General features: G+C 35.0%; 1 protein-coding gene across 1 annotated transcript; it reads right to left on the bottom strand.

The window, feature by feature from the left end:
* Positions 1-2,573: 2,573 nt before the first annotated feature.
* cpb1 (carboxypeptidase B1 (tissue)) lies at positions 2,574-7,486 on the bottom strand. Its single transcript, XM_051097932.1, has 11 exons — positions 7,327-7,486; positions 7,131-7,206; positions 6,541-6,665; positions 6,218-6,314; positions 6,028-6,129; positions 5,407-5,511; positions 5,212-5,322; positions 3,900-3,990; positions 3,519-3,721; positions 3,270-3,354; positions 2,574-2,862 (listed from the first exon to the last, which is right to left on the bottom strand). Exons 1-11 carry the CDS (start codon positions 7,389-7,391, stop codon positions 2,675-2,677), a joined length of 1,248 nt encoding a protein of 415 aa, XP_050953889.1. The 5' UTR covers positions 7,392-7,486; the 3' UTR covers positions 2,574-2,674.
* Positions 7,487-10,680: the final 3,194 nt, after the last annotated feature.

Here is a 10,680-nt window from a genome sequence, read left to right as displayed (position 1 = left end):
TTTTTAGAATCAAGATTTAGTTTTCTTTGGACTGGCTTAACTGCAGCTGAAGTCTCTATGCTGACCGCTTGCTCATCACATTTGAAGTGCAACCACTCACCTACTAAGCAATCATAATAATCATTTCAGTAATTAATAAAAATGAATATAAACACATTATAGGCTAAACATGTAAATCAAAATTTAAATAAAAACACTGTATTTTAATCATAAGCTAGCTAACTCTTACAACTCTTACAACTGAAATATTTAATAATAGATACATTGGATTGCTTTGTTGTATCCAACAGAAATATTTAAAATGCATCCATTTATAATAAAGAATGTGAATGCTGAAATGCATAGAATATCAATAGATTTTCACTGGAAAAGAACAAAAAACCTGGTTTACTAATCTTAAATTGGGGATGGCAAGAAAAGCTATTTATTTATTTATTTTTAGGCAGAGTTTACCTGCTTTAAGTGTCAATTGTAAGAAGTAAAAAGCTAATCCTTTTAAGTATTCAAGTTGTTGCAACTGTGGGCGGGGCTTAACGATTACACGTTGCCTGATTGGCCAGCTAGGATAAGCTTAAATTATAGCCTAATGTTTCTACTTATTTACTCTCCTACTAATTTTTACAATAATTTCTCAATACAGTGACTAAAAAACTTCTTATTCCTGTGTTTATTGTCCGTCTTACTCCTGAAAGCATGTAGAGGGTGCTGTCACATGATATCTGTCACTCAGAGCTGGTCAGGATGGAAATGTCAGGCAATAATTAGATGAACCACTAGATGGCATCAGAGTCACATGTCTTACCAGGTAGGACCTGTGCATGTAAGTTGTTTACCCAATGAAAAATGAGGGCCTATATGGTAAAGGGATATCCAGGTGAGATGCAGTAAAATACACTTAAGTACACTTCCATAATGTACTTAAAATGCTCTATATTTTTGCGCACTAATTCTGTACTTAACATACTAAAAATATTTGTTAGTACTTATTAAGATAATCTTAAGAACTTACTTAGCTGCATTTTGGGACACCATGAATATGATCTAAAATGTGCATTTTACAGACCTACTTTCTCTGTAAAAACAAAAATATATTTAGTTACCACTTGTACAACTGAAACCATCTTTCATACACTTTATATATACTCATAATACAAAGAAATGACACTTATAAATACACTTATATAAAGCATTTCTGATGTACTTTATCTGACGACACTTCAAATCAACTTAAGTGTTAGGGCTAATTAGTGTGTTTAAGTACCACAGTTGGGAAACTATTACATTACTAGTATTTTAAATAAAATCAATTTCATTTAAACTTAGGATAACTATATAAAAGTGTAGTAACATTGAACTAAAATGTAAATCATTCAAAGCACACTTTTAAGAAATACACTAATAAAAGTCCTCTGTATATTTTTGCGGTAGTGCACTTTATTTCAATGTACTAAAAATCAAATATCAGTGGTATTTAGTATACTTTTGCAATTGCATGATATGCAAGTACTACTGAAGTAGAAATACACATTTAATTAGTCTATTTACAGTGTATAAGTTTTACAATTTTATTTAGCACAAAAATAAATAAGTAAATAAAAAAAAAAAAAGAAAGAAAGAAAGTCCTTGCTGGTATTTAATTATTTATTTTATTTATTTATTTATTTTATTTTTTGTCATATATATATATATATATATATATATATATATATATGAATTTTGAATATGAATATTGAAATGCTGTTATCAGTTACCTGAAATCAGTATCATTAAAAGTTTTAATTTAAAAGCCATCTTTGCCATTGGCACAAACATTTAGTCTGTATTTACAGAGTCGTACTGAGCGGCAGAGCAGCTGCTTTCTGACAGAAGCAAGTGTTAATAGCAGTGACAGAAATGAACTTTTGCCATTAGGGGCGACATTTGCTTTAACAAGATTGTTGTGCAAGGGAGACATCAGGTGGTGAACCTTGTACTCTACAAACTATCCTAAAATGGTCACAGCTCTCAAACAAATATTCACTCTCAAAGTACAAGACAGATGGGTATAAATCATAAAGTTTCACATGCCTTCTCTATTTCATCTCAATAATGCCTATTTCTACTGTTTATTTTCCATAGTGTTGCACCTCTTTTTACTTAGGGGTAAGAAGGAAAAAAAAAAAAAAAAACATCAGTACCAGGCTATTGGTCAATTTTTAATAGTGTGCACATTTTATCAATTGGTCAATGATTAAAGGTTCCTGCTTAATATCCTAATGATTTTTGGCTTGAAAGAAAAAATCAGTAATTTTGACCCATACAATGTATTTTTGGCTATTGCCAAATTCAACATGTTTATATATATTTAGTACACACACTAAAAATGGTTTTAAAAAGGGAAGTCAATTCTGAGAAAATCTCTATCATCATCATTTTTTTTTTTTTTTTTTGTTCACATAATCTAATGACATTCAGACACTTTTAAGTGTGAAAAAGTGTCCAAATACTCTTCGAGGCCACATTATACTTTTGGTACATAGATCTGCTATTATAAATAGCACTTAATTGCTTCTATAATGTAGCATCACATATAATTCAACAAACAGTCTTCTGTGTTTTATTTCTTTACTGATCATAGCATTTTGAGATGTGCATTGAACTGATGTCATAGAAAGCACAGTCAGGCTTTTCCCACTCAATATGGGTTGTTGAGCACATGGGTGGCGATGTATTTGACAGCCAGCATGGTCTCCTCACAAGTGGGCTGGATCTGAGACTCGGGCAGCAGGAAACCATAAAAACCTTCGTCACGCAGCTCGAAGGTATAGGAGTACTTTATGCCCAGGTCATAAGCCCAGTCATCAGAGCCACCAGCAGCAGGGTCTGCAATGAGAAGAGTCACAAAATGTTTCAGCAAAAACCTGCTCACTATGCTGGCTCCTGATCTGAAATGATGTTTTCTTGGTCAGACTGTAATACATGTACCACCACAGGAGTATATAGCACCGGCAGATGGTAGGGTACACCATTTGAGTTTTTATATAATTTTAAAAGGCAAAATGTGTGAGAATCATAAGCCTTTGCATACTTAGAAAGCATCGTTAGCTTAGCAACATGCTAGCCTCTTTTGGAATCAACTGTGAGTCACAATTTGTGAGTTGCTGCCTATGTAGAGCATTTCATATCAGTCTGTTCTAGTTAGAACACTAAAGATAGACACCTCAAGGAAGTAGGCATCTTACTACATGGAGGTTTTGGACCAGAGCTTGTCTTGGACTCTTTATACTCACAGATGGTCGCAGCACCAGGGCCGCTAGTATATCTGGTTCCGTGCAGGGATGTCAGAGCTGAAACAGCTCCACGAGACACACTCAGCTACCAAAAAAGACAAGATACAACTTAAGACTCATGTCGGTCAGAAACCTCAAAGGCACATGTCAATAAATTATCACATTGTGTCACATTTAACACTGAGAAACTGCACTCAGTTACATGAAAACACAACAGACTTTTTGCAGTATGCTTCAATGTAAACGTACCAGCTCTGAGTGATCAGGAGTGTGGTCATATGTGTAGGAATAGGGGAAAAGGAGCAGCTGGGAATATGAGTGGACAGTCAGATAAGCCTTGATGATGGCCTTGTTGGTGCGGATGAAGTTGGCCAAATTCTTGGACTCAATCTCAGATTCAATGCTGCTTCCACAGTAGGTTTCACTGCAAGGGTTGCTGGAAGCTCCAATGGCTGAGAAATGAATCACATACATCAAAAATATGTTTGTCATGGTACATGCCATTATTTGTGAATGCCATGAAGGACCTTTTCCCAAAATTCCTTGCTGGTTGTGATGTTGACACTCAACTCAATTTCTAATATACCATTGATTTTAATAGTTTTAAAAGGAAGCAAGTAGGCTACTCACTGCACCATCCAGCATCAAAGTTTCTGTTGGGGTCAGTACCGATACAGTTGCTACCACTGTTCTTGGATCGGGTCTTTCTCCACATCCTGTCCTGTGGGATCAAAACAAGATTTTTTTTTTTTTTTTTTTTCACTCTTGACCATATATATATTGTACATAATATATTTGTCTGTTTGTGTGTAATGACAATTTACAATAGATCCTAAACCAATGTACACTATGAGTTTGGACAATAATTAAGTGTTTTAATTGTGTATAACGTCGAAGGCAGGGTTGCCAAGTCAGGAGTTTTCCCGCAGAATTGGGCTACTTTAACACTGTTGCCGGTGTTGTGCCCATTTTCGACCCCCGCCAAATTATTACCCCCTCTCGTTGAAATCGCTACTTGGTTGCCTAATCCTAACCCCACCCCTAATCCTAACCCCTCCCCCGCACCTAACGCTAAACCTACCAATACTAGGGGGGTAGTAATCTGGCGGGGGTCACAATTCGGCATAACACCGGCAGTGGGTTGAAGCGACCCCAATAACGTATTGTTTATCCCCTGGAATGGTAATTTTACCAGGGGGAAGCCCGCCAAAAAATGCGATTTTTGATGGGGTACCCTCTCGAAACTTTGGGGCTACTTTAGGCGGACTTTGTTGTGAAGACCTGGCAACCCTGGTCGAAGGGAATCCAAGCTCATTGGCTGCTGCTTCTAAATATACGCTGTTTGGAAATACGATAGCAAAAAGTACAAAACGAAATACACTTATTGTTGCGTTTTACTTCAAAGACAACAGGAGAACAGGAGTATCTGTACAACTGAAGAAGAAAAGATCTAAAGCACGAAGAAAGAAATACCAACAAAGACAAAAATGAGCATAAACATCTACTACATTAACACTGTGATGAGGGAGAATGTTAGCGTGAGTAGCAAATTGCTTTCTTTTTCTTTTTTTTTTTTTTTTTTTTTTGAGCATAACGTAAAGGGTTAAAAGTCACTAATATCAGTGTAATATATGTAAAACTCAGAGACCACATGCTGAGCCACATTTATAGTTGGAAGTCTAACATTAGCTCTAATGTGCTATTGGCACTTCAAGTACACAAGGATTAGCGATGCAAACGCTAGCTAAATTTAAGCATAAGCGTTTAAATGTATTATTATTATTATTATTATTATTATTATTATTTAAAAATGAGAAACATAAACAAAACATAAATTCAGTTATGTTTGTCCAAAATTTTGACAGTTTGTGTGTAGCTAGAACATATATGAAAGTCCTGAACAATGCAAATAATGTATTTTTGTAACAGGTTATGAACGTACATTGGTCCAGCTGTGTTCATAGCCATCAACGTTGAAGACAGGCAGAACAAAGAAGTCCATATTATCCAGAAGGGTGGTCATCTCTGAGTCAGTGCCGTAGGTGGTCACAGCCTGACCATGAATAAAATAAAGTTTAGATTTATAGATCTCTTGAATGAAAGACATGAGTTTAAAAAGAAACAGTTTTTCCTGTACCTCATTTACAAACCACTGACAGAAAGCAGGACTGATCCATTCTCTGGCGTGGAAGCCACAGTCCATGAAGATGGCTTGCTTAGCAGAGCCTGTCTTCTTACCAACCTGTGGAAAAAAGAAAATTTGCAGTGTTTTTATTGTTAAAACCACCCATATTTAGTATTTAAACAGTGTTATTGTATTGGTAATCAATGCAGGCAATTTTGGAAATTGCTGAACATCAGATGATTAACTGCCTGGCCAGTACATCGGTCCATCACTGTTTTTTGAATAAAAGTGCCACATTATTTAAAACATATATGTAAATGTTCACTCAAGAAAATGTCATACTCTTTGATAAATGCTGACTTGTGCTTAATTATACTGAATGTGCACTTGTAGTGTAACCTAAAATCTCAAAAGTACATTTATAATACAATAATGAAATAAAAGTTTAAAGTTTAGCTAATTGTATTTAATACAATTGTAAATTATAATACGTTTTCGTTTAATTGCAATTAGTCAGTTGGCACTTCAGCATATTAAAGCATGTTATTTCCATAATAAATATTTCTGTAAATGATAAAGTAAATGATCCTTTTTCACAAGGAGCTCTGTTAAATGACAGAGGCATGGCTTTACCGTCAGAACATGCATGGGGCGTCCTTCGTAAGTGTTCCCGATCACCTGACTGCTGATCAGGTCAGCGTTGGCAGCGGTGATGGAGGAAACCCAATCATTAATCTGTAGGTGAATAAAAAAACAAATTAAAACACCTGGAACGGAGAAAAAAAGTATTTAATGATATTTAAGAGTGCACTGGCAGTTGTACCGTTGCCCAGTCGTTGTACTTGGTGTAGCCATGGGCCTTTGTTGCCCTCTGGTCCATCTGAGCCTCCATGGCCTCCTGAAGATTTTCCAACATGACCCTGCAAAGACAATAATGGCCTATTTTAAAACTTAACACTAGCTAGAAAAATCCTATAAGAATATCTAACATAGGTTACCAGTAACTTGGGGTACCATGTAAATATATACCATGGTATATGAAGATATTTGTTTTGAACCATAATATATACAACTGCCAGGTAGCACACACATGTTGTATTGTAATTTCAAAGTCTAATGCAACTTGTGTGTAAATGTCACACTTACTTAACTTCCATGCCACTCTGGTGCAAAATGGTGAAGACCATGTCAAGCTGGGCAGCAGGAACATGAATGTCAACAGTCTTGCCAATGGTCACAAGGTCAGGGCTGTCAGGCCTCCAGAAGTCCACCTGCAGAGGGGTCAACATGTAGATTTAGTGAAATAGTGGACGTGCAAACGTGTAAAAATCAAATCACTACTATCATTGTTTAGAACAAATATCTAAGATGATTTCAAGCAATGTCTCAGAAAATTATTTAGATTCTACTAAATGTAGTAACAAAAAGATGATAGCGGACGAGTTTATGCAATCAGTAAAGTGCAGACTTCCAGAATCCTTGAACCACAAGGTGAATAAAGTTCTGTTGCATTTCAAGAATTAGCCGATAGGGTCCAAAAATCCAGTTTTTACAGAGAAATGTTCTCTTGTGTGTGTGTGTGTGTGTTTTTTTTTTCTGTTTTTTTTTAACCTTGCCACTCAGTGCCTAGATACAAAATAATGATAAATAAATAAATGTCAGACATGTGATACATAAATAAATGACAGACAAATAACATTTCTATCTTGAATAAGAGTTTGTATTTTTAATTTTACCTTAATTTTTTCACCAATTTCCCTGATGATTGTCACATGTTCCTCAGATCCAGGTGTCAGGCGGAGCACCTTATCTCTAGAAAAGTGTCGAGAGAGATTTTTTTTTTTTTTTTTTTTTTTTTTTATATCATATTAGATAGCTCCACATAGTGTGATCTTTCTGGTTAAAGAGATAAAAATATGATTGAGAATTTACCCCACAAATTTAACTGGCTCACAGAGAGCAACAGCCACCAATCCCAAGAGCAAGATGACCTTCATTTTGCCTGTATGATAGTGTTCCTCATACAGATCTCTTTTTATAATGCTGGGCTTTCAAGGGCCGCCCAATCCTGACCTTCTCCAGAATGCCTTTCATATGCATAATCTATGATTCACGTTTCACATGCTTTTCAAGATATTTTTAGCTGTGATTTGAGGTGAAAACAGCTGTGTTAACAAATGTTAACACATAAAAGAAGGGGGGGGGGGAAACTTAACGGAGCAACATTTAAAAAAAAAAAAAAAAAAAAGGCTTTTATTTAAGTAGTCTTAAACACATCTGCTGTTTGAATGTTTAGTGTAGATGAGTACAAAATATGGAATGAACGTAGAGAGAAAAATAAACTGTAAAATCTAAATTCTACAGCACAAAAAAGTTATATAATACATATATTATACAATGTCATCAGAAATTATGTACAAAAACAAAACCTTTTAACAATCTAGAACAAGTTTGTGTGTGTGTGTGTGTGTGTGTGTGTGTGTGTGTGTTTTCCACATTCATGTCTTATAGAACCAGTTAATATCTTACTACGTTATCAACTGATTTTCTTTTTTAAAAAAAAAGCTTCAAACATTACAGTTGCACTACAGAGACACAAGATCTCAAGTTTCTGAATTAATTAGGTCACAAATATAATTTAACATATCACACTCTTGTACTGCATTCAAAAAAAAAAAAAAAATGTCATATCCATTGTGGTTTGAGTAAAATACATTATTTAAAGCAGGAAAAAAATAGAGTTAACAAGATATTTACAAAGTTTTTGCAATATGCAACACATTTTTTAATTCCAATTATTTTATTTGATATTTGTATGATTTTATGTGGTAAATATGGTCCATTGTTATGAAAAGAACTTATTAAAAAGAAAATATTTAGTTGCATTAACCCCTTAGCATTCCTGTCAAGTTTAACTCAATGCAAAACGCCCTGCGGGTGGAACATCGGAACGCTGAGGAGTTAATCTGTGATTAATCTGCATTCTTAAATGTGTCAGACCATAAATAAGGTGATGCAAGTGCAGCTGACCTGAAAAAGAAAACTGACTGTTACAGTGCTTTGTGAAAGTATTCATACTCCTTCATTTTTGTTCTTCACTTTTTTGTTACGTTGCAGCCTTATGTTAAACTGCTTTAAATTACTTTCTTTCCCCACATCAGTTTACATTCCATACACCATAATGACAAAGCACTAAGCAGGTTTGTAACAACTTTGCAAATTTATTAGAAATATAAAACTGAAATGATTCCATTGCATAAGTATTCATACCCTTTTCTGGGACACTTGAAACTTAGCTCAGGAGAACTCCTAAACTGTGGCAAATTCAATTGAATCAACATGATTTGGAAAGGGTCTAACAGCTGAAAATGCATTTCAGAGCAAAAACCAAGCCCTGAGGTCAAAATAACTGCCGGTAGAGCTTGGAAACAGGCTTGTGTCAAGGCATGGATATGGAGAAGAGTTCAGAAAAGAATTCTGCTGCATTTAAGGTTCACAGAAGCATGTAGCCTCCATTATCCATAATGGAAGACACTTGGAACAACTAGGACATTTTCCTAGAGCTGGCCTCCTGGCCAAACTGAGCAATTGATGGAGAAGGGGGCTTAGTTATACTGGTGATCAAAAAGCTGATGGTCACTGTAGTTGAGCTCCATGATCTAATATGCAGATGGAAGAAACTTAGAGTAAGACAAAAATCACTGCAACACTCCACCAATCTGGTCTTGTGGCCAAACTCAATCCTCTCCTCAGTGAAGACACATGAAAACCCACTTGAAATTTGCAAAACAAACAAACAAAAAAAAAGCTAAAGGACCCTCGGACTGTGAGAAACAAGATTTTCAGTTCCAGGGCTCAATGCTAAGGATTTTTTCTGCTGGCCCGGTTTAAATTTTTACTTGCCCGGTCAAAATTTTCACTGGCCCTACCACAAAAATATTAAATAGTTGCTGTTATCATTGTTTTTGACTCATGATATCTTTTTTTTAAATAAATAAGCTTATATGACACAAACATTTTACATACCAAAAAAATTGTACAATTCTCGATTCCAATTTCGGTACCACTCCTAAACCTATTAGCCTAACTAAATTATTTGTTTGTTCAAAACAAACAAAATAAATGCATTACTATTAGATTACGGTGGCCGAGAGAGCTCAACGCGCTGCAACTTAAGAAAACACCTGCAAACAGAAAAAAACGACAACAAATTAAGAAAACATCTTCATCAGTTTGACAACACAGGCGCTGCAAATCCTCACAACGCAAACACAATTACGGAAACGTGCTGCAAATTCTCACAACACAACCAAGCACAGAAACGCACTGCAATCACACAAACGCGCTGCAAATAGCACGGACCACAACGGAAATGTTTCAGGGGGACCTCAAAAAGTGACGAACCCAGCTGGGACCTGAATTTTGACCTGATTTTAACCATGAAGCATTGCAGGGTTCTTTTTCGTGAACTTTGAACGTTATATTTATTTGCATATATTTATTTATTTATATATTTATTTGCAATTAAGTTAATATCGTTTCACAATTAAGTGTGTAATTCGTCAGATTAGTCTAATAATATCCAAAAGACCAATGAATCGTATAATCAGGATGTTAAACAAAAAACTCATCGTTTAGTTCACCAACAACACCTCTCTGACCAAAAGCCACTGAACAAATAATCAGGTCCAGATATTGAACATTTATGTTTCTATTGCCCTTATGCTATTTCATTTTGGACTGACTTTAAAATAGACATAACAAAGAAATTAAGCAAACCCCTTAATTTAGATTTTCATGATATTTTACTTTGTTTTCAAAACCCCTCTTTTTCTGATAAACAGGTTTATATTATAAATCTCTTAATTATCTTAGCAAAGTTTTATATTCACAGTCAAATGTAAGTCAGAAGAAACCATTATATATTATATTTTGTAACACTGATCTTAAAATTTACCTTGAAACCCTGATATGAGATCTCAAAATAAGAAGCTCATAAAAACAAAACAAATTGTAAAGCTTTTCAAATTTATGTAACTGCACTGGAATTTCCTTTTTTTTTTCTTTTGGTATGTTTGTGTTCATTTTGTGTGTTTTCTCTTTCTGCTATTATTTATTTATTTTTTGCAGTTGAATTTGCAATTTGAAATGTGCAGTGTTGCCTTGTTTTTTTGTTCGATGATGAAACTGAATTAAAAAAAAAATTATAATAATAATAATCAGGTTCCAGCTGGGTTCGTCACTTTTTGAGGTCCCCCTGAAACATTTCAGTCGTGGTCCGTGCTA

This window comes from Labeo rohita, chromosome 24, assembly GCF_022985175.1.
Source record: "Labeo rohita strain BAU-BD-2019 chromosome 24, IGBB_LRoh.1.0, whole genome shotgun sequence".
Classification (NCBI taxonomy): Eukaryota; Metazoa; Chordata; class Actinopteri; order Cypriniformes; family Cyprinidae; genus Labeo; species Labeo rohita.
This window is presented reverse-complemented; position numbering and strand designations above follow the sequence as displayed.

Coding starts and splice junctions, on each gene's coding strand:
- cpb1 (XM_051097932.1), bottom strand. CDS start 7,391: ATGAAGGTCATCTTGCTCTTGGGATTGGTGGCTGTTGCTCTCTGTGAG. Junction 6,666..7,130: donor AAATTGGTGAAAAAATTAAG/GTAAAATTAAAA, acceptor ACCCCTCTGCAG/GTGGACTTCTGGAGGCCTGA. Junction 3,355..3,518: donor CTCCTGATCACTCAGAGCTG/GTACGTTTACAT, acceptor CTTTTTTGGTAG/CTGAGTGTGTCTCGTGGAGC.